Source organism: Oncorhynchus tshawytscha, unplaced genomic scaffold (genome assembly GCF_018296145.1).
Source record: "Oncorhynchus tshawytscha isolate Ot180627B unplaced genomic scaffold, Otsh_v2.0 Un_contig_14168_pilon_pilon, whole genome shotgun sequence".
In the NCBI taxonomy this organism is placed as follows: Eukaryota; Metazoa; Chordata; class Actinopteri; order Salmoniformes; family Salmonidae; genus Oncorhynchus; species Oncorhynchus tshawytscha.
The window spans coordinates 67,417-92,207 of record NW_024609266.1 but is presented as its reverse complement, the minus strand read 5'-3'; the positions used below and the strand labels follow the sequence as shown (position 1 = coordinate 92,207).

Genomic DNA, 24,791 nt, shown 5'->3' with positions numbered 1-24,791 from the left:
CAGCATTGTGACGTATTTGTAGGCATATCATTGGAAGACTGACCATAAGAGACTACATTTACCAGGTGCCCGCTTGGTATCCTCCGTCGAAATTATTGCGTAATCTCCAGCTGCGTGCATTTTTCCATTTGGTTCAGAGGAGAAACCAAACTGCCACAAATGATTTATCATCGAATAGATATGTGAAAAACACCTTGAGGATTGATTCTAAACAACGTTTGCCATGTTTCTGTCGATATTATGGAGTTAATTTGGAAAAAAGTTTGGCGTTGTAATGACTGAATTTTCTGGGGTTTTTCTTAGCCAAACGTGATGAACAAAACGGAGCGATTTCTCCTACACAAATAATATTTTTGGAAAAACGGAACATTTGCTATCTAACTGAGAGTCTCCTCATTGAAAACATCCGAAGTTCTTCAAAGGTAAATGATTTTATTTGAATGCTTTTCTTGTTTTTGTGAAAATGTTGCCTGCTGATTGCTAGGCTTAATGCTGTGCTAGCTATCAATACTCTTACACAAATGCTTGTGTATCTATGGTTGAAAAGCATATTTTGAAAATCTGAGATGACAATGTTGTTAACAAAAGGCTAAGCTTGTGAGCCAATATATTTATTTCATTTCATTTGCGATTTTCATGAATAGTTAACGTTGCGTTATGCTAATGAGCTTGAGGCTATGATTACGCTCCCGGATATGGGATTGCTCGACGCTAGAGTTTAAACAGCCACCACTAACATTGAGTGGCTGCTGCCAACACACTGACTCAACTCCAGCCACTTTAATAATGGGAATTGATGGGAAATGATGTCAAATATATCACTAGCCACTTTAAACAATGCTACCTAATATAATGTTTACATACCCTACATCATTCATCTCATATGTATAGGTATATACTGTACTCTATATCATCTACTGCATCTTTATGGAATACATGTATCACTAGCCACTTTAACTATGCCACTTTGTTTACATACTCATCTCATATGTATATACTGTACTCGATACCATCTACTGTATCTTGCCTATGCCGCTCTGTACCATCACTCATTCATATATCTTTATGTACATATTCTTTATCCCCTTACACTTGTGTCTATAAGGTAGTAGTTTTGGAATTGTTAGCTAGATTACTTGTTGGTTATTACTGCATTGTCGGAACTAGAAGCACAAGCATTTCGCTACACTCGCATTAACATCTGCTAACCATGTGTATGTGACAAATAAATTTGATTTGATTTTTAGGAGAAAAACAGTGTCCGGACTTAAGTCCTTAAGATGAGCGTAACACTCGGCTACACTTGACCACCTGGTTAATTCCTTTGACGTGCCAGCTGATAAAGCATGTGGAGTCCAGAGTATGTTAATTAGGCGTAGTCATAGTAATCGTAGTCATAGTAATCAGAAAGGAATGTTAGTACGATCACATGGTCTGTGTGCTGAAAGGTCAGAGTAAGAAAATACAAGGAGAACCTTGGACCCCTATGCTGTCCTTCCCCCTGTTGGAAGTCTGCATCTACCTCTCCTAGACTAGAGCAAAATACTACCGTGTTAAACTGATCCTCAGTAGAGCTCTATCCAGGACCAAAATAATCAAGTTTACACTTAGGGAAGGGCATTCTGGAGGGAACCACCTCAGCCATCCAAGGTATCTTATGCATTACGTATATTTGAAGTCGGGAAGTTAACATACACCTTAGCCAAATACAGTGGGGCAAAAACGTATTTAGTCAGCCACCAATTGTGCAAGTTCTCCCCCTTAAAAAGATGAGAGAGGCCTGTAATTTTCATCATAGGTACACTTCAACTATGATAGACAAAATGAGAAAAAAAATCCAGGAAATCACATTGTAGGGTTTTAATGAATTTATTTGCAAATTATGGTGGAAAATAAGTAAAAAATTTTTTTTGCCCCACTGTACATTTAAACAAAGTTTTTCCAAATTTAATCATAGTATAAATTCCCTGTCTTAGGTCAGTTAGGATCACCACTTTATTTTAAGAATGTGAAATAGTAGAGAGAATGATTTATTTCAGCTTTTATTTCTTTCAACACATTCCCAGTGGGTCAGAAGTTTACATACACTCAATTAGTATTTGGTAGCATTGCCTTTAAATTATTTAACTTGGGTCAAACGTTTCGGGTAGCCTTCCCACAATAAGTTGGGTGAATTTTGGCCCATTCCTCCTGACAGAGCTGGTGTAACTGAGTCAGGTTTATAGGCCTCCTTGCTCACACACACTCTTTCAGTTCTGCCCACACATTTTCTACAGGATTGAGGTCAGGGCTTTGTGATGGCCACTCCAATACCTTGACTTTGTTGTCCTTAAGCCATTTTGCCACAGCTTTGGAAGTATGCTTGGGGTCATTGTCCATTTGGTAGACCCATTTGCGACTAAGTGTTCATTTCCTGACTGATGTGGTACCTTCACGCCTTTGGAAATTGCTCCCAATGATGAACCAGACTTGTGGATGTCTACACATTTTTTTCCTGAGGTCTTGGCTGATTTCTTTTGATTTTCCCATGATGTCAAGCAAAGAGGCACTGAGTTGAAATACATCCACAGGTACACCTCCAATTGACTCAAATGATGTCAATTAACCTATCAGAGGCGTCTAAAGCCATGACATAATTTTCTAGAATTTTCCAATCTGTTTTAAGGCACAGTCTATTTAGTGTATGTAAACTTCTGACCCACTGGAATTGTGATACAGTGATTTATAAGTTAAATAATCTGTCTGTAAACAATTGTTGGAAAAATGACTTGTGTCATGCACAAAGTAGATGTCCTAACCGACTTGCCAAAACTATAGCTTGTTAACAAGACATTTGTGCAGGGGTTGAAAAATGAGTTTTAATGACTCCAACCTAAGTGTATGTAAACTTCCAACTTCAACTGTATCATTGTTATTGTGAAGTTCCTTCATTCCATCTGGGCCCAGATGTTTCTCTGAGATAATAGAGAACTAAGAATCTCCCTGACCATGTGACCTAGCCAGAAAAAACCTCAGGGGCCTGTGAACTCACCTTGAGAGAAACTTGTTTTCCAAACGTGACGTCACCGGACACAGTCAGGTGATCCAGCTCCAGCATATCAGGGATGCTCTCGAATCGCGTCTGGTATTCCTGGACCTTAGAACACACAGACAGACAGACAGACAGACGGGTATGTCATGCTGAGTTTAGAGCAGTAACACATACTTTGAGGAGAGAGAGCTCTCTCTCTCCCTCCATCTTGGTATGTTTATTCCCACTGGATGACCTATATAAACAGAGGGTGAATGTATGGTAGTACAACAATAGAGCACCAGCTCAACATGTATGCAGAGTTTGGTGTGTTTAGCTTTAGTTCAACTGTAGGAGGATACAGTGAGAAGAAAAGGACAAGGATCTTAGATTCCCTACGTATGCCCCATTCAAATATACTGTGAATAAAGGTCAGCATGCCCCATTCAAATGTACTGTGAATAAAGGTCAGCATGCCCCATTCAAATATACTGTGAATAAAGGTCAGCATGCCCCATTCAAATGTACTGTGACTAAAGGTCAGCATGCCCCATTCAAATGTACTGTGAATAAAGGTCAGCATGCCCCATTCAAATGTACTGTGAATAAAGGTCAGCATGCCCCATTCAAATGTACTGTGAATAAAGGTCAGCATGCCCCATTCAAATGTACTGTGAATAAAGGTCAGCATGCCCCATTCAAATATACTGTGAATAAAGGTCAGCATGTAGAGGATGTATCTGAACCAACAAACACCAAGAGGAGGTGTTTCATCTGGACGGGCTATTCAACTATGGTCCTTACGAAACATTTGTTTTTCCTTCTCTCCTAATCAGGGACTGATTCAGACTGCACACATGTTGAGTGAAATCTTTCACCAATCAGAGACATTCATTAAACAATTAAAGGGAAGTCCAGGATTTTACAACTTGATGTAGTCTACACCCTGAAAGTAGTCTATGGGCCAGGAGAAACTGTAATCCATGCTTCAGTTTTCTTTAAACATCCACTACAAACTTCAGCAACATTAAACATCTTTTTTTTTTATGTAACTTTTATTTAACTAGGCAAGTCAGTTAAGAACAAAGTCTTATTTACAATGACAGGGGAACAGTGGGTTAATAACTGCCTTGTTCAGAGGCAGATTTTTACCTTGTCAGCTCGTGGATTTAACCACTAGGCTACCTGCCGCCCCTAACATTAGCCACCGCTAGCAAACAATCAAAGGGAGTGACGAAGGCAACCCACATTTTTTTGTTATGGCCAAATCAACTCAAATAACTAAATATTTGGTTTGGCATTAAAGGCCCAGAGCAGGCAACATTCATATTTTTCTCTGTTTGTATTACATTTTAATTTTTTTATTTAACCAGGCAAGTCAGTTAATTAAGAACAAATTATTATTTACAATGACAGCCTACCAAAAGACCTCCTGCGGGGACGTGGGATCCATTTTTTTTAAATATATATATAAATAAATAACTTAGAAATATAGGACAAAACACACATCACGACAAGAGAGACAACACTACATAAAGAGAGACCTAAGATAACAACATAGCAAGGCAGCAACACATGACAATACAGCATGGTAGCAACACAACATGAAAACAACATGGTAGCAAAACAACGTGGTAGCTTACATTGTACAACAGCTATAGAAACAAACACTGTAAAAGTGTGAACAATTTATGAGTATTATTTCCTGATAGTTGCTGGTAGAGAATAATCTACACAGGCCCTTCTAATCAGCAGGTCTTGCATGGGTGGAGTTTTGGCTTGCCTGGTGACATCACCAGTCTGTATTTGAGTTAAATAGACCAATGAGAAAAAGAGATCCAAACCTCTCTGCAGGTTTTCCGTTTTCAGAGATCACTCCCAGACAGTCCAAGCAAAATTTTTGCATGAGAAATAGTTTTTGGCTAAAATGTTACTTTTGTTTCTTTTTGACCATTTCAATCTAAAACTATTACAGTAAGGTACTTAATTGTTACCCAGAAATGATATGATACTGAGATATACAAAATAAAAAAACGGCTGCATGAGGCTTTTATAAAGGTGACTTGGCCATAGAGATCCACAGTATGATATCGAATCAGAGTAAATAGAGCCAAATATATTTAAAAGTCACCTTGTCCAAGAGATGGTCATCAAAACGTCACCCCAGGGTAAGCTGTTTCTAAAATCCCCTATGGGAAAAATGTATGGTGGAAAAACGATTGGAACCATTTCCCTGTTTGACTGCTAGGTTTTATGGGTATTATTACACCTCTACCGTGGGGCTCTATTTAAGATTAAAACCAATATTTATTGGTTTCTCAAATGCAATGCGCTTGTCAACAAAGCACCTTTGATTAAATCTTGCCCTCAGCAGTGGAAATCCAGCCTTACCTTAGTAAAGGAGGTTAGTTAGTAGTTATAGTAATAGTAAGGTTACGTTAGTTACCTTAGTAAAGGAGCTGCCCAGATTGACGTGGGTGTGGTTAAGGTTAGTTAGTAGTTATAGTAAGGTTAGGGTTACGTTAGTTACCTTAGTAAAGGAGCAGCCCAGCTTGACGTGGGGCGTGGTTAAGGTTAGTTAGTAGTTATAGTAGTAGTAGTAAGGTTAGGGTTACGTTAGTTACCTTAGTAAAGGAGCTGCCCAGCTTGACGTGGGGTGTGGTTAAGGTTAGTTAGTAGTTATAGTAGTAGTAGTAAGGTTAGGGTTACGTTAGTTACCTTAGTAAAGGAGCTGCCCAGCTTGACGTGAGGTGTGGTTAAGGTTAGTTAGTAGTTATAGTAAGGTTACGTTAGTTACCTTAGTAAAGGAGCTGCCCAGCTTGACGTGGGGCGTGGTAGGGAACTCTCTCTTCTGGCTCATGGTGAGAGAGCCCGCCTCCAGGCTGTAGAGGTTGGACATGACCAATAGGAGGTCGGAGACGGTCTTGACGGGCAGGAAGCGGGATCGCGGCACGTTGATGCCCAGGGCGTTGTCGAAGCTCTTGATGGCCGCGCCCACCGCCGTCTCCAGCTGGATCACGTTCTGACCGCCGTCCAGTGTCTGGCAGGAGAACAGGTGGTTAGTAACACACACAGACACTAAAGGATGTAGGTAGTGGATTCATATACAGACACACACGCACACATACACAAACAAACTGAAGAATGTACTGTAGGCCTCAGGTAGTGGATTCATATACAGACACACACGCACACATACACAAACAAACTGAAGAATGTACTGTAGGCCTCAGGTAGTGGGTTCAGATGGAGAACCTCTGAGCTAGTCACGAGACAAGTTTTAGGCTGCTTCACTAGGATCTGAATGATCCACTTAATATCAAAGAGAGAGAATATCACAGTGAGTTATGTCATGATAACACATCACCACCTGCAGCGTGTTCTGTTACCTACATCTACTAGCTAACAACATCAGGTCAGTAGTTCTATAATATACAGTAGTGTTCTGTTACCTACATCTACTAGCTAACAACATCAGGTCAGTAGTTCTATAATATACAGTAGTGTTCTGTTCACTACATCTACTAGCTAACAACATCAGGTCAGTAGTTCTATAATATACAGTAGTGTTCTGTTACCTACATCTACTAGCTAACAACATCAGGTCAGTAGTTATATAATATACAGTAGTGTTCTGTTCACTACATCTAACAACATCAGGGCAGTAGTTCTATAATATACAGTAGTGTTCTGTTACCTACATCTACTAGCTAACAACATCAGGTCAGTAGTTATATAATATACAGTAGTGTTCTGTTCACTACATCTAACAACATCAGGTCAGTAGTTCTATAATATAAAGTAGTGTTCTGTTACCTACATCTACTAGCTAACAACATCAGGTCAGTAGTTCTATAATATACAGTAGTGTTCTGTTCACTACATCTAACATTATCAGGTCAGTAGTTCTATAATATACAGTAGTGTTCTGTTACCTACATCTAACAACATCTCTGCATCACTCCCACAATCAGGTCTTTATGGTAGAGTGGCCAGATGGAAGCCACTCCTCAGTAAAGGGCACATGACAGCCCGCTTGGAGTTTGCCAAAAGGCACCTAAAGACTTTCAGATCATGAGGAACAAGACTCTCTGGTCTGATCAAACCAAGATTGAACTCTTTAGCATGAATGCCAAGCGTCACGTCTGGACGAAACCTGGCACCTTCCCTACAGTGAAGCATTGTGGTGGCAGCATCATGCTGTGGGGATGTTTTTCAGCGGCAGGGACTGGGAGACTAGTCAGGAACAAGGAAAAGATGAACGGAGCAAAGTACAGAGAGATCCTTGATCCTGCTCCAGAGTGCCCATGACTTCAGACTGTGGCGAAGGTTCACCTTCTAACAGGACAATGACCCTAAGCACACAGCTAAGACAAAGCAGAAGTGGCTTGAATGTCCTAAATGTCCTTGTGTGTGGCCCAGCCAGAGCCCGGACTTGAACATCTCTGGAGAGACCTAAAAATAGCTGTGCAGCAACGCTCCCCATCCAACCTGACAGAGCTTGAGAGGATTTGCCGAGAAGAATGGGAGAAACTCCCCAAATACAGGTGTGCCAAGCTTGTAGCGTCATACCCAAGAAGACTGGAGGCTGTGATCACTGCTTCAACAAAGTACTGAGTAAAGTAAATACTTATGTAAATATGATATTTCAATTTCTAAAACCCTGTTTTTGCTTTGTCATTATGGAGTACAGTGTGTAGATTGATGATGAAAAAACAATAATTTAATCCATTTTAGAATAAGGCTGTAACGTAACAAAATATGGAAAAAGTCAAGGGATCTGAATACTTTCCCAAGGCATTGTATATCCAATAGAAGTAGCAGTCTCAGTAATGTCTCAGGGCAGCTCCACTCAGTAATGTCTCAGGGCAGCTCCACTCTGTAATGTCTCAGGGCAGAGCCACTCTGTAATGTCTCAGGGCAGCTCCACTCAGTAATGTCTCAGGGCAGAGCCACTCTGTAATGTCTCAGGGCAGCTCCACTCTGTAATGTCTCAGGGCAGCTCCACTCTGTAATGTCTCAGGGCAGCCACTCTGTAATGTCTCAGGGCAGCTCCACTCTGTAATGTCTCAGGGCAGCTCCACTCTGTAATGTCTCAGGGCAGAGCCACTCTGTAATGTCTCAGGGTAGCTCCACTCTGTAATGTCTCAGGGCAGCTCCACTCTGTAATGTCTCAGGGCAGAGCCACTCTGTAATGTCTCAGGGCAGCTCCACTCTGTAATGTCTCAGGGCAGCTCCACTCTGTAATGTCTCAGGGCAGAGCCACTCTGTAATGTCTCAGGGTAGCTCCACTCTGTAATGTCTCAGGGCAGCTCCACTCTGTAATGTCTCAGGGCAGCTCCACTCTGTAATTTCTCAGGGCAGCTCCACTCTGTAATGTCTCAGGGCAGAGCCACTCTGTAATGTCTCAGGGCAGAGCCACTCTGTAATGTCTCAGGGCAGAGCCACTCTGTAATGTCTCAGGGCAGCTCCACTCTGTAATGTCTCAGGACAGAGTCACTCTGTAATGTTTCAGGGCAGCTCCACTCTGTAATGTCTCAGGACAGAGACACTCTGTAATGTCTCAGGGCAGCTCCACTCTGTAATGTCTCAGGGCAGAGCCACTCTGTAATGTCTCAGGGCAGCTCCACTCTGTAATGTCTCAGGACAGAGTCACTCTGTAATGTCTCAGGGCAGCTCCACTCTGTAATGTCTCAGGGCAGGTAATGTCTCAGGAGAGCTCACTCTGTAATGTCTCAGGGCAGCTCCACTCTGTAATGTCTCAGGACAGAGCCACTCTGTAATGTCTCAGGGCAGAGCCACTCTGTAATGTCTCAGGGCAGAGCCACTCTGTAATGTCTCAGGACAGAGACACTCTTTAATGTCTCAGGACAGAGTCACTCTGTAATGTTTCAGGGCAGCTCCACTCTGTAATGTCTCAGGACAGAGACACTCTTTAATGTCTCAGGACAGAGCCACTCTGTAATGTTTCAGGGCAGCTCCACTCTGTAATGTCTCAGGGCAGAGACACTCTGTAATGTCTCAGGGCAGAGCCACTCTGTAATGTCTCAGGGCAGCTCCACTCTGTAATGTCTCAGGGCAGCTCCACTCTGTAATGTCTCAGGGCAGCTCCACTCTGTAATGTCTCAGGCCAGCTCCACTCTGTAATGTCTCAGGCCAGCTCCACTCTGTAATGTCTCAGGACAGCTCCACTCTGTAATGTCTCAGGACAGCTCCACTCTGTAATTTCTCAGGGCAGAGCCACTCTGTAATGTCTCAGGGCAGAGCCACTCTGTAATGTCTCAGGGCAGAGCCACTCTGTAATGTCTCAGGGCAGAGCCACTCTGTAATGTCTCAGGGCAGAGCCACTCTGTAATGTCTCAGGGCAGAGCCACTCTGTAATGTCTCAGGGCAGAGCCACTCTGTAATGTCTCAGGGCAGCTCCACTCTGTAATGTCTCAGGATAGCTCCACTCTGTAAAGAACATTCCAGAGCATGAGTTAATGTTTCTGTTCTATACCGTACCAGGAAGAGATGGTTCCAGTTTGGAGTCGGAGGACCAGACACTGGTCTATACCGTACCAGGAAGAGATGGCTCCAGTTTGGAGTCGGAGGACCAGACACTGGTCTATACAATGAAAACTGTTGACACAGCAGATACTGTCTGCTATGAATTATATATATCTTTCATACAGATCTTAACCTTGTGACCCATCCTATATATCTGTTGTTCGTCATGTAGGTTTAAAGGAGTGTATCTTGGCTTTAAAAGACCTTTGTACTTTTGTCTCGTGGCTCTCAACGAATCATTTGATCGTGATTCATCGACCAGCCATCCTTATCGTAGAGCACTCAATCGATTCACTTTGAATGAGAAGTGTAATCTTAGATAATACAGCCATGCACACACACACCCCACCCCCCCCTGCCCACATGCAGACTCACCCCCCCCTGCCCACATGCAGACTCACACCCCCCTCCCCCACCCCTGCCCACATGCAGACTCACCCCCCCCCCACCCCTGCCCACATGCAGACTCACACCCCCCTCCCCCACCCCTGCCCACATGCAGACTCACCCCCCCAGACTCACACCCCCTCCCCCACCCCTGCCCACATGCAGACTCACCCCCCCGCCCACATGCAGACTGCACCCCCCTCCCCCACCCCTGCCCACATGCAGACTCAAACCCCCCCCTGCCCACATGCAGACTCAGGACACACCCATCCACACAAACACTCTTTATCTGCAGTAAAGAGATTTTAGAATGTGGGCTTCAGTGAGACTGCAGGACATCATTTATAGAGAAGGGTTCTCCTCTGGGCTTCAGTGAGACTGCAGGACATCATTTATAGAGAAGGGTTCTCCTCTGGGCTTTAGTGAGACTGCAGGGCATCATTTATTGAGGAGGGTTGTCCTCTGGGCTTTAGTGAGACTGTAGGACATCATTTATAGAGAAGGGTTGTCCTCTGGGCTTTAGTGAGACTGCAGCGCATCATTTATAGAGAAGGGCTGTCCTCTGGGCTTTAGTGAGACTGCAGGACATCATTTATAGAGAAGGGTTGTCCTCTGGGCTTTAGTGAGACTGTAGGGCATCATTTATAGAGGAGGGTTGTCCTCTGGGCTTTAGTGAGACTGTAGGACATCATTTATGGAGGAGGGCTGTCCTCTGGGCTTTAGTGAGACTGTAGGACATCATTTATTGAGGAGGGCTGTCCTCTGGGCTTTAGTGAGACTGTAGGACATCATTTATGGAGGAGGGCTGTCCTCTGGGCTTTAGTGAGACTGTAGGACATCATTTATTGAGGAGGGCTGTCCTCTGGGCTTTAGTGAGACTGTAGGACATCATTTATTGAGGAGGGCTGTCCTCTGGGCTTTCAGTGAGACTGTAGGACATCATTTATGGAGGAGGGCTGTCCTCTGGGCTTTAGTGAGACTGTAGGACATCATTTATTGAGGAGGGCTGTCATGCTAACTCAGCCTTACAATACTGTTTAGGTCTTACTAAAGATGCTAACATCTCAGCCTTACAATAACAGGGGAGGTTAGCACACCCCCAAAACAGGCTAACACCTCCTGTTCAGGGGCAGAACGACAGATTTGTACCTTGTCAGCTCGGGGATTTGAACTTGCAACCTTCCGGTTACTAGTCCAACTCTCTAACCACTAGGCTACCCTAGGAGGTTAGCATACCCCCAAGACAGGCTAACACCTCAGCCTTACAATAACAGGGGAGGTTAGCATACCCCCAAGACATGCTAACATCTCGCCCTTACAATAACAGGGGAGGTTAGCATACCTCCCAAGACATGCTAACATCCCACCCTTAAAATAACAGGGGAGGTTAGCATACCCCTAAGACATGCTAACATCTCGCCCTTACAATAACAGGGGAGGTTAGCATACCCCTAAGACATGCTAACACCTCACCATTACAATAACAGGGGAGGTTAGCATACCCCCAAGACATGCTAACATCTCAGCCTTACAATATCAGGTGAGGTTAGCATACCCCTAAGACATGCTAACACCTCACCATTACAATAACAGGGGAGGTTAGCATACCCCCAAGACATGCTAACATCTCAGCCTTACAATATCAGGGGAGGTTAGCATAACCCTAAGACATGCTAACACCTCACCATTACAATAACAGGGGAGGTTAGCATACCCCCAAGACATGCTAACATCTCACCATTACAATAACAGTGGAGGTTAGCATTTTTGGGAGGGTGTGATATTTGTGCATCTGTAACTTTCTCACTCATCATTATTCATGATTCATTCAGGACTATCTGTAATCATGGTAGAATCCACATTAATGTAGAATTGTTTAAAACATATTATGTTCTTATTTACAATAAAAGTGACTCCAAAATGACACAATACATTATTTACCATTCATTTCTATTGGGCACAAAGCTTGATGTAGTCATTGCGTGTTATGAATATGGGACCAAATACTTAACTTGTTCCTACTTTACGGGATGAGAGGTGTGGGAACAGAGCAGGTTTTTTGAGTCGAGTGTAACTGAAGAGGAATTGTGCACCACGTCTCTCTGCCTCCTCATTGACAAGTTTACAGTTGATTTATTCAAAATTGGCAGCTGTTGAAATGAGACTTTTACAGATGCACAATCGAGAGTATCCTGTCGGGCTGTATCACCGCCTGGTACGGCAACTGCTCCGCCCACAACCACAGGGCTCTCCAGAGGGTAGTGAGGTCTGCACAACGCATCACCGGGGGCAAACTACCTGCCCTCCAGGACACCTACAGCACCCGATGTCACAGGAAGGCCAAAAAGATCATCAAGGACAACAACCACCCGAGCTACTGCCTGTTCACCCCGTTATCATCCAGAAGGCGAGGTCAGTACAGGTGCATCAAAGCTGGGACCGAGAGACTGAAAAACAGCTTCTATCTCAAGGCCATCAGACTGTTAAACAGCCACCACTAACATTGAGTGGCTGCTGCCAACACACTGACTCAACTCCAGCCACATTAATAATGGAAAAATCTATATAATAAATGTATCACTAGCCACTTTAAACAATGCCAGTTAATATAATGTTTACATACCCTACATTACTCATCTCATATGTATATACTGTACTCGATACCATCTACTGCATCTTGCCTATGTCGTTCTGTACCATCACTCATTCATATATTTGTATGTACATATTCTTCATCCCATTACACTTGTGTGTATAAGGTAGTAGTTGTGAAATTGTTAGGTTAGATTACTCGTTGGTTATTACTGCATTGTCGGAACTAGAAGCACAAGCATTTCGCTACACTCGCATTAACATCTGCTAACCATGTGTATGTGACAAATAAAATTTGATTTGATTTGGACTATTAACCATTTGGTGGATCCAACATATGGATAAGGGGCTCAGTCGATTCTATTAGTCATTCTGAGACAGAATATATACATTCAGCTGGTTTGACCTGAGCTGGACTGCCTTGACCGAAACAGCATCAAACTGTACCGAGCTAAGTGGGTTTTGTGTGTGTGTGTGTATGTTGACCTATGCACAACCTGCACGGTGTGTGTGTGTGTGTGTATATGTGTGTGTGTGTGTGTGTATGCCTGCCCGTCTGGCCTCTCACCTTGGGGTTAACGATGATTTCCATGTCCATGGCGTTCTGCTCCTGTAGCCTCTTGATGGCGCCCAGAGAGATCCACAGGTTGTTGGTGTTGAAGATCTTAAACTTGGTGACTGATTTGAACTCATCTACATGGGCCTTGGGGACCTGGGCTATCTCCAGCAGACGCAGCTTGTTATCATACTGAATAAGAGTACCGCCCTGGAGAGACAGAGACAGAGACAGAGAGAGACAGAGAGACAGAGAGAGACAGAGACAGAGAGAGAGACAGAGACAGAAACACAGAGAGACAGAGACAGAGAAGGAGAGAAAGACAGAGAAAGAGACAGACAGAGAGAGACAGAGACACAGAGACAGAGACATGGAGACAGAGAAAGACAGAGAGAGAGACAGAGAGACAGACAGAGACAGAGAGAGACAGAGACAGAGAGAGACAGATAGAGAGAGAAAGACAGAGAGAGACAGAGAGAGAGAGAAAGACAGAGAGAGACAGAGAGAGACAGAGAAATACAGAGAGAGACAGAGACAGAGAAAGAGGTTATTTTGGGTTCTGATGGGGTAGTACAGTTTAACTAAAGCTCCTTATTTATTTATACGTTATATTCTTTAAAAATAAATGGCTATATATAATTACTTTAAAAGTAAAAAGATATACCAATTCCACATTAATGAATTAAACAAACAATTGAATGAATTAACAACAATTGAATCAACTGTTTATAAAGTGTGAATAAAATGATGACAAAGTGTTAATAGTGAGAGGTGAATAAAGAAGACAGAATAAACCACTAACAGAGACCACAACATGGCCGCCGCCTCCCTCCTCCTGCCACCCACCTTGACGTCAGCGCGGGTCTTGTCGGTGACCTCCATGATGAACTCACAGCGTTTCCCATTGGGCTGGCTCACCAGGTGATGCAGGATGTTCAGGTCCACCGTAGCACCCAGGTTATCAATGTTAGACACAAAGATGTACTCCTGAAGAGGGGGGGGGGTATTTTATTAGGATCCACAAAGATGTACTCCTGAAGAGGGGGTATTTTATTAGGATCCACAAAGATGTACTCCTGAAGAGGGGGGTATTTTATTAGGATCCACAAAGATGTACTCCTGAAGAGGGGGGGTATTTTGGTATTTTATTAGGATCCACAAAGATGTACTCCTGAAGAGGGGGGTATTTTTATTAGGATCCACAAAGATGTACTCCTGAAGAGGGGGGGGTATTTTATTAGGATCCACAAAGATGTAATTTATTAGGATCTGAAGATGTACTCCTGAAGGGGGGTATTTTATTAGGATCCACAAAGATGTACTCCTGAAGAAGGGGGGTATTTTATTAGGATCCACAAAGATGTACTCCTGAAGAGGGGGGGTATTTTATCAGGATCCACAAAGATGTACTCCTGAAGAGGGGGGTATTTTATTAGGATCCCCATTAGCTGTTGCGAAAGCAGCTAGTCTTCCTGGGGTGCAACTCAATATTAGGAAAGTGTTCCTAAGGTTTGGTATACTCAGTCTATATTTCACAGGATGCTGCTGAGGAGAGAACGGCTCGTAATAACGACCGGAACGGAGCAGATGGAATGGCACCAAACACCTGGAATCCATGGAAACCATTTGATACCGTTCCAATGATTCTGCTCCAGCCATTACCACGAGCCCCTCCTCACCGATTAATGTGCCACCAACCTCCTGTGGTATATTGGTGCCTTGGAACTCAATTGTTTGACTTTTCTCCCCTGTGGTTTTACAACGTGATGGAATTAACATTTTACACAAGAGAAGAAACACAGTATCAATAGCAGCGCTGGCTGAATTATTTCATATAATTTACAAATTGTATAAATAAAATAACTATTTTCAGAGTTGAAGGCCTTGGCCAGGACGATGAAGACGGCTGCACAGTACTGTCTTTTATCGATGGCGGTTATGATAACGTTTAGTACCTTGAGCGTGGCTGAGGTGCACCCATGACCAGCTCAGAAACCGGATTGCACAGTGGAGAAGGTACAGTGGGATTCGAAATGGTCAGTGATCTGTTTATTAACTTGGCTTTCGAAGACTTTAGAGAGGCAGGGCAGGATGGATATAGGTCTATAACAGTTTAGGTCTAGAGTGTCACCCCTTTTGAAGAGGGGGATGACCGCGGCTGCTTTCCAATCTTTAGGGATCTCGTACGATACAAAAGAGAGGTTGAACAGGCTGGTAATATGGGTTGCGACAATGGCGGCGGATAGTTTTAGAAAGAGAGGGTCCAGATTGTCTAGGCCAGCTGATTTGTACGGGTCCAGGTTTTGCAGCTCTTTCAGAACATCAGCTATCTGGATTTGGGTGAAGGAGAAGCTGGGGAGGCTTGGGCAAGTAGCTGCGGGGGGGCGGAGCTGTTGGCTGGGGCTGGGGTAGCCAGGAGGAAAGCATGGCCAGCCATTGAGAAATGCTTATTGAAATGTTTGAATATCATGGATTTATCGGTGGTGACCGTGTTACCTAGCCTCAGTGCAGTGGGCAGCTGGGAGGAGGTGCTCTTGTTCTCCATGGACTTTGGTGTCCCAGAACTTTTTGGAGTTGGAGCTACAGGATACAAATTTCTGTTGGAAATAGTAGCCTTTGCTTTCCTGAATGACTGCGTGTACTGGTTCCTGACTTCCCTGAAAAGTTGCATATCGCGGGGACTATTCGATGCTATTGCAGTCCGCCACAGGATGTTTTTGTGCTGGTCAAGGGCATTCAGGTCTGGAGTGAACCAAGGGCTATATCTGTTCTTAGTTCTAGATTTTTTGAAAGGGGCATGCTTATTTAAGATGGTGAGGAAAGCACTTTGAAAGAACCTTGCCTCTCTCTCTGTGTGTGTGTGTGTGTGTGTGTGTGTGTGTGTGTGTGTGTGTGTGTGTGTGTGTGTGTGTGTGTGTGTGTGTGTGTGTGTGTGTGTGTCAAAAACATGTGGTTTCCATATGTTTGATACCTCTCAATTCATTTCATTCCATCCATTACAATGAGCTCGTCCTCCTGTAGCTCCTCCCACCAGCCTCCTCCTGTGTATATGTGTGTGTGTGTGTGCGTGCGTGTACCTTGCCCTCTGTGATGAGCTGATCCAGCAGACCAGAGTTGTAGAAGCTGGCGTAGATGTCCCCGTGGCCAGGAGGGTACCACACATCAGCGTTCTCACCCGTCATACCAATGTCTGTGGCCACAGGCAGGAGGGACTCTTTATTAATACGGGGGTACCTGGGACAGAGGGCAGGAGGGACTCTTTATTAATATGGGGGTACCTGGGACAGAGGGCAGGAGGGACTCTTTATTAATACAGGGGTACCTGGGACAGAGGGCAGGAGGGACTCTTTATTAATACAGGGGTACCTGGGACAGAGGGCAGGAGGGACTCTTTATTAATACGGGGTACCTGGGACAGAGGGCAAGAGGGACTCTTTATTAATACGGGGGACCTGGGACAGAGGGCAGGAGGGACTCTTTATTAATACGGGGGTACCTGGGACAGAGGGCAAGAGGGACTCTTTATTAATACCTGGGACAGGGGTACCTGGGACAGAGGGCAGGGGACTCTTTATTAATACGGGGGTACACAGAGAGGGACTCTTTATTAATACGGGGGTACCTGGGACAGAGGGCAGGAGGGACTCTTTATTAATACGGGGGTACCTGGGACAGAGGGCAAGAGGGACTCTTTATTAATACCTGGGACAGGGGCAGGAGGGACTACCTGGGACAGAGGGCAGGAGGGACTCTTTATTAATACGGGGGTACCTGGGACTGAGGGCAAGAGGGACTCTTTATTAATACGGGACAGAGGGCAGGAGGGACTCTACCTGGGACAGAGGGCAGGAGGGACTCTTTATTAATATGGGGGTACCTGGGACAGAGGGCAGGAGGGACTCTTTATTAATACGGGGGTACCTGGGACAGAGGGCAGGAGGGCAGGAGGGGAGAGACAGGGTGAATTAATTTAGTTAAATAACCCAGTTGTAGGCTACTTCCAGGTTTCATGTTTTACTTTTAAATGATGTGAATCCTGTTAGGAATGGGTCAATGACGGGAAGACCAACTGAACAGATCAAGGAGCCGTCATCACTTAACGTTTATCAGCTGATAAGAGCAGATTAGGAAGGAGAACGTTTAACGTCTCCTTACAGAGCTGAGGATGGTCTGAGATCTGTCTGTCTGTCAGTCTGTCTGTCCATGAGAGGGGAGAATGACCTGAGATCTGTCTGTCTGTCTGTCTGTCTGTCCATGAGAGGGGAGAATGACCTGAGATCTGTCTGTCTGTCTGTCTGTCTGGTCATGAGAGGGGAGGATGACCTGAGATCTGTCTGTCTCTGTCTGTCTGTCTGTCCATGAGAGGGGAGGATGACCTAAGATCTGTCTGTCTGGCCATGAGAGGGGAGAATTACCTGAGCTGTCTGTCTGGCCATGAGAGGGGAGAATTACCTGAGCTGTCTGTCTGGCCATGAGAGGGGAAGATGACCTGAGATTTGTCTGTCTGGCCATGAGAGGGGAGAATTACCTGAGCTGTCTGTCCTGAGAGGGGAGGATGACCTGAGATATGTCTGTCTGTCTGGCCATGAGAGGGGAGGATTACCTGAGATATGTCTGAGAGGGGAGGATCTGTCTGTCTGTCTGGCCATGAGAGGGGAGGATGACCTGAGATATGGCCATGAGAGGGGAGGATCCTGTGTCTGTCTGGCCATGAGAGGGGAGGATGACCTGAGATATGTCTGACCTGAGGGGAGGATGACCTTTAAGATATGTCGGTCTGGCCATGAGAGGGGAGGATTACCTGAGATATGTCTGTCTGTCTGGCCATGAGAGGGGAGGATGACCTAAGATCTGTCAGTCTGGCCATGAGAGGGGAGAATTACCTGAGATATGTTTGTCTGTCTGGCCATGAGAGGGAAGGATGATCTGAGATCTGTCTGTCTGGCTATGAGAGGGGAGGATGACCTGAGATCTGTCTGTCTGGCTATGAGAGGGGTGGATGACCTGAGATCTGTCTGTCTGGCTATGAGAGGGGAGGATGACCTGAGATCTGTCTGTCTGGCTATGAGAGGGGAGGATGACCTGAGATCTGTCTGTCTGGCTATGAGAGGGGAGGATGACCTGAGATCTGTCTCTCTGGCTATGAGAGGGGAGGATGACCTGAGATCTGTCTGTCTGGCTATGAGAGGGGAGGATGACCTGAGATCTGTCTCCCTGGCTATGAGAGGGGAGGATGACCTGAGATCTGTCTCCCTGGCTATGAGAGGGGAGGATGGTCTTGCTAGGGGGTGAGGGGTTATGGCTCACTGGTCTGTGTAGAGTACAGCCTGTCAATGCAACAGAATCCTACTCTGATGCGTTCTGCCTATAACAACATCTCTTGCATATTTTGTTTTGTATATTAAGTCTTGCATAGTTGAGTTTCGGTATGTTGCATTGAAAGTGTGTAATATTGCAGTGATTCGACCTTAACTCCCACAGTAAAGGGAAACATTGATAGTGTTAACTAAAGGGGAAAACTCTAGAGGGCTCATATTTCTTCTGCATGGCAGTCCGAGGGGAGCTGCACACACTGGAACAGCTTAGGGGGAACATTGGAGAAGAGGAAAGGAGAGCAGAGGAGAGAGAAGGGGAGGGGGGAGGGGAGGAGGGGGAGGGGAGGAGAGGGAGAGGGGAGAGAGAAGGGGAGGGGAGGAGAGGGGGGGAGGAGAGGAGGGAGGAGAGGGAGAGGAGAGGAGAGGAGAGGAGAGGGAGGGGAGGGGAGGGGAGGGAGGGGGAGGGAGAGGGAGAGGAGGGAGAGGAGAGGAGAGGAGAGGAGAGGAGAGGAGAGGAGGGAGAGGAGGAGAGGAGAGGAGAGGGAGAGGAGAGGAGAGGAGAGGAGAGGAGGGAGGAGAGGAGAGGGGAGGAGAGGAGAGGAGGGAGGAGAGAGAGGAGAGGAGAGGAGAGGAGAGGAGAGGAGAGGAGAGGAGAGGAGAGGAGAGGAGAGGAGAGGAGAGGAGAGGGGCCTCATTAAAAGAGAATTAAGTTGTCATCTGACCAGGCTTTTTGACACACTCCAGCTTGATCCTCACTTTGTGTTTGATTGTATTCCAAAGGCGTAGGAGCTTCTGAGGTAAAGCCCTCCTTGAGGAGGCTGATAAAATATTAACACTACAAGCCTTTTAGTCTACAGTCCAATTCAACAGACAGTCCACTGCTTAAAAGGAAAGGTTCACCCATGTTGAAAGTTATATTGTCTTTGTGCATCTCTGAGGGATGTTCTATGGATTCTCCGGGTCAATTCCTGTTTTTACGTGTATCTGAGTTATTGGCGTTGAAGCAGGCAGCACTCCGGCCGCTATGACGTAGCACTGTGATAAAGTCGCTCTGACTACACTGGAAGTTAATAGGAAAACGACTTTTAGATCACCAAAACGTCTCTCATACACGTCAGATTTCAATACTGGACGATGTCATAACTCCGGAGAATGTCTTCTCTCAAATAAGACTTTGATTATATTTTTGGGATATTCCTACCTCGAGAAATGTGTAATTTAACAGAGGGTCTATGTAGCACATTTTTCCTGTTTGTCTGCCTCTTTATCCCAGGGTGCATTGCATGGTGCTGTTGCCTGAGATACTATAGAAAGAAGATGAATAAAGGAAAATATAACGCCCCACCCAGCAGACTGTGACAAATCACATTCACGTCGTCATGCTGCGTCACGCGGTTTCTCAGCTAATTGTAGCGCAATCCCTTCAAAGTCAGTGTATATATCAAGAAACTGGCCAATTTCCCTGAAAAGTACGTAATGTCACGATTCTAAAGCTATATGATATTACAGATAGCAAGTGAATTATCTCACATCTCTGAAAAGTATTGTAATGTTGAAATGAAATTGGTGCTAAAGTTGGGTTTTTGAGCTAGCGCCCAATAGAATCCCATTCCCTCCTTGAAGGAGAGCGCTCCTTGTCCAGGAATTTCCCAGAATGCACCGTGGAGCCCAATGATGTAGCATGGCAGAAATGCCTTCTGGAACATGTGAACTTCCATGTGCACTTAATGGTTGTACAGTCGTCTCAAATAAAACTGTGAAGGACCTCTTGCGTTACTCTGGACCCTGATCTCTCTTTTGAAGAACATATCAAGACCATTTCAAGGACAGCTTTTTTCCATCTACGTAACATTGCAAAAAATCAGAAGCTTTCTGTCCAACAATGATGCAGAAAAATTAATCCATGCTTTTGTCACTTCTAGGTTAGACTACTGCAATGCTCTACTTTCCAGCTACCCGGATAAAGCACTGAATAAACTTCAGTTAGTGCTAAATACGGCTGCTAGAATCCTGACTAGAACCAAAACATTTGATCATATTACTCCAGTGCTAGCCTCGCTACACTGGCTTCCTGCCTGTTAAGGCAAGGGCTGATTTCAAGGTTTTACTGTTAACCTACAAAGCATTACATGGGCTTGCTCCTACCTATCTTTCTGATTTGGTCCTGCCGTACATACCTACACATACGCTACAGTCACAAGACGCAGGCCTCCTAATTGTCCCTAGAATTTCTAAGCAAACAGCTGGAGGCAGGGCTTCCTCCTATAGAGCTCCATTTTTATGGAATGGTCTGCCTACCCATGTAAGAGACGCAAACTCGGTCTCAACCTTTAAATCTTTACTGAAGACTCATCTCTTCAGTGGGTCATATGATTGAGTGTAGTCTGGCCCAGGAGTGGGAAGGTGAACGGAAAGGCTCTGGAGCAACGAACCGCCCTTGCTGTCTCTGCCTGGCCGGTTCCCCTCTTTCCACTGGGATTCTAACCCTATTACAGGGGCTGAGTCACTGGCTTACTGGGGCTCTTTCATACCGTTCCTAGGAGGGGTGCGTCACTTGAGTGGGTTGAGTCACTGATGTTTTCTTCCTGTCTGGGTTGGCACCCCCCTTTGGGTTGTGCCGTAGCGTAGATCTTTGTGGGCTATACTCTGCCTTGTCTCAGGATGGTAAGTTGGTGGTTGAAGATATCCCTCTAGTGGTGTGGGGGCTGTGCTTTGGCAAAGTGGGTGGGGTTATATCCTTCCTGTTTAGCCTTGTCCGGGGGTGTCCTCGGATGGGGCCACAGTGTCTCCTGACCCCTCCGGTCTCAGCCTCCAGTATTTATGCTGCAGTAGTTTATGTGTCGGGGGGCTAGGATCAGTCTGTTATATCTGGAGTATTTCTCCTGTCTTATCCGGTGTCCTGTGTGAATTTAAGTATGCCCTCTCTAATTCTCTCTTTCTCTCTTTCTTTCTCTCTCTCGGAGGACCTGAGCCCTAGGACCATGCCTCAGGACTACCTGACATGATGACTCCTTGCTGTCCCCAGTCCACCTGGCCGTGCTGCTGCTCCAGTTTCAACTGTTCTGCCTGTGATTATTATTATTTGACCATGCTGGTCATTTATGAACATTTGAACATCTTGGCCATGTTCTGTTATAATCTCCACCCGGCACAGCCAGAAGAGGACTGGCCACCCCACATAGCCTGGTTCCTCTCTAGGTTTCTTCCTAGGTTTTGGCCTTTCTAGGGAGTTTTTCCTAGCCACCGTGCTTCTACACCTGCATTGCTTGCTGTTTGGTGTTTTAGGCTGGGTTTCTGTACAGCACTTTGATATATCAGCTGATGTACGAAGGGCTATATAAATAAATTTGATTTGATTTGATTTGCATTCATAACAAACTTGTATTCCATCTGTAAATATGAATAAAATTGTTAAATTATGAGCCTAGTTGGTTTAGCCACAGAAAAAGACAGGAACCTAACTGGCAGCCATGATTGGCTGACATAATGAATGGGCTGGACATGCCAGGAGATGAGTTTGGATTGGTCTGCCATATAGCATACTTCTGTCTATAACGTGAGCTGCTCAATACTGTATATGTTGATAGTCCTTTCTACTGTAGCGTTTTTGAAAGATACAATGTTAGCCATGGAGAACTATAAAAGTTTAGCTACTTTTCTCTTTAATGTCCTGACTTTAGCAGGCGCTATCGACAGATCAGTTTCTGCATACACCCCGGTCTGTGTGAACCGGAGTGACTTGACACAACGCTGACAAACAAGATGTAGCTACAAACAAAACTGAGTTAAATGGTTCCGGTCTGCCGTGAAGCGTTCCTTAGTGTATACCGTTAAGAGTTTAGCGACAATTTCAGATATTCAAAGTTTCTAACTTTTAGTCAGAAAGTTGTTTTCATTGCAAGTTAAAGTGTACTGTTTGCTAGCTAGTGAACGTTAGCATGCTGGCTCGCTATCTAACGTTACGTGTATAATCTAATGCAGTAATATTATTTGAATCAGAAATCCATTTGCATTGCTAGTTATAGCCTAATGTTAGCTAGCCTAACATTGAACCTAGTTGGTTAGCTTTAGCTACCTGCAGATTCATACTACAGCAATGACAATGTCTGTATTGGTAGTAGTATGATATACCATTTTCTAGCCCAGTCTCTACTTTTATCCAATGTAAATAAAAATAAAAAAAGGAAAATGTTGCTACATAGGACTGATTCCAGGTGATGGGTCACAATTGATAGTGCTGTTTATTTAGGCAATTTTACAGCTAACTATCTACTTTACATGCTGATATTATCTTTGGTATTATTGTGTGTAGCTAAATTTCCTTGCTAGCTAGCCAGCCAGCCCATAGAGAGAGCGTTGCATTGTGGACTTTGTAGTTGATTTGAACTGCAACAGATTTCCACAATGATTTTCCATGTTGCTACCAACCTTATTATAACGGCAAAATTAAATATTTAAATACTCACAAGTTTAGCTACTTTTCTCACACATACTCACATATTAGTGTTATTTAACACTGTAAATGAAAGGAATTAGTGGTTTTGGGTGGATTTTTCCTTTGAGTCTTTAGAGTCCATTCATTACCGCTACAGACAGGATTTCCAGTTTTATGTCCAGTATGTCTCATATATTCTGATCAAGCAAGATATGAGACATACTGTGGTGCGTGTGTTACCTGCTCTGGTTGAAGGTGTGTATCTTGACACGGTGGTGTGTGTATTTCTGAAGGATCTTCTTGGTGTCTTCATCGGTGTTGAAGGAGTTCATCAGGACCAGAGGAACGTCTGTGTTGTACTTCTTGTTCAAGTGCTGAGGGAAAAAGATATTGGATTGAGAACAGGTGAAAGGAGTGCTTGGTAGCCATATTGGATTGAGAACAGGTGAAAGGAGTGCTTGGCGGCCATTTTGGATTGAGAACAGGTGAAAGGAGTGCTTGGCGGGCATATTGGATTGAGAACAGGTGAAAGGAGTGCTTGGCGGCCATATTGGATTGAGAACAGGTGAAAGGAGTGCTTGGCCGATTGAGAACAGGTGAAAGGAGTGCTTGGATTTGAGAGAACAGGTGAAAGGAGTGCTTGAAAGGAGTGCGGCCATATTGGATTGAGAACAGGTGAAAGGAGTGCTTATTGGATTGAGAACAGGTGAAAGGAGTGCTTGGCCATTTGATTGAGAACAGGTGAAAGGAGTGCTTGGCGGCCATATTGGATTGAGAACAGGTGAAAGGAGTGCTTGGCGGCCATATTGGATTGAGAACAGGTGAAAGGAGTGCTTGGCGGCCATATTGGATTGAGAACAGGTGAAAGGAGTGCTTGGCCGGCATATTGGCCACAGCAAACCAAGTGACAGGCTGTTTGGAGCTAATGCAATGGCAGTGTTGGAGAGCATCAAATCCGAGATGCATTGTGACTGACTGATTGACAAATCATAATGAGTAGTTATTTATGATGCAAGATGATTTGTAGCTCAGTTAGTCGGCAGTCTGGCTGCCCAGTCGGCTGCAATGCTGAACAAGCCCGAAGACTCCAGAGTCCAGACTTTAACGAGGGAGGGGTTGTTACGGTAAACCGTAAAAAAAACTGTGTGGGTGTGTGGTGGAGTTTATGAAGCGACCAGGCTGGTCCAGGTTCGTCTCGGCTTTATGAGGTCATTAAGGGTGGGACTGTCCTAGGAGAGGTGGGTGGGTCGTGTTAAGTTCAGCTCCACTACCAACCAATGTAACTACCAGAATATGACACAAACAACGTAACTATCAGGAAATCACACACTGTCTGACTGGCATAACAGGATCTATTCCACTGTAGGATGTTTGTTTAGATTTAGTGCAACCATTTTAAGTTTTGTTTTATGAATTTTGGGAAGTTATGAACTCCCATTTCCTCAGAGGACCCCAGGACAGAGTTGAAAGGTCAGCAGGCTAGAGAGGAGGGATAAAGAGGTCCTGTGGATTAAGAAAACAGCCCTTCTCTCCCTCACCCTCTCTCCAAATTACAAGCACATTCTCTCTCTCTCATTATAAATGTTGTATTATGTATCTCTCAAGTTGATTAAACATCATGATCATTATATTTAGTATATTATAAGATCAGCTGAGGGTCTGTGTAAAGCTCTCTAATGTCTTCAGGCAGGCTGACTGAAAGGAGAGCTGTTATTCTATGGGGCAGGTCTGTGGGTTTGGCCAGGCAGAGGGGGGACAGAGAGCGCAGTGTGCTGGAACTGAGAGGTGTGTGTGTGTCAGAGCAAGAGAGAGGCGGTATTTGTTTGCGGACTTGTGTGTAGTTGTCTGTGTGTGTGTGTGTGTGTGTGTGTGTGTGTGTGTGTGTGTTGTGTAACGGCTGCAAGCAAAGGAAACAACTGAAAGCATTGAACTGAAATATGTCTTCCA

General features: G+C 44.7%; 1 protein-coding gene and 1 long non-coding RNA gene across 3 annotated transcripts in view; both read right to left on the bottom strand.

The window, feature by feature from the left end:
• LOC112240480 (UTP--glucose-1-phosphate uridylyltransferase) overlaps positions 1-24,791 on the bottom strand; it is a 66,874-nt gene that overhangs the window by 4,667 nt on the left and 37,416 nt on the right. For both annotated transcript variants that reach the window (XM_042314705.1, XM_042314704.1), the window contains exons 5-10: positions 23,085-23,218; positions 16,172-16,328; positions 13,941-14,081; positions 13,107-13,304; positions 5,808-6,050; positions 3,032-3,136 (exon numbers count right to left, since the gene is read on the bottom strand). In XM_042314705.1, the coding sequence (XP_042170639.1) occupies positions 3,032-3,136; positions 5,808-6,050; positions 13,107-13,304; positions 13,941-14,081; positions 16,172-16,328; positions 23,085-23,218 (978 nt within the window). The remainder of the gene's footprint in view (positions 1-3,031; positions 3,137-5,807; positions 6,051-13,106; positions 13,305-13,940; positions 14,082-16,171; positions 16,329-23,084; positions 23,219-24,791) is intronic.
• Positions 16,580-16,794, bottom strand: LOC121844516. Its single transcript, XR_006082021.1, has 2 exons — positions 16,709-16,794; positions 16,580-16,626 (listed from the first exon to the last, which is right to left on the bottom strand). It is a non-coding gene; the product is annotated as an uncharacterized LOC121844516 (long non-coding RNA).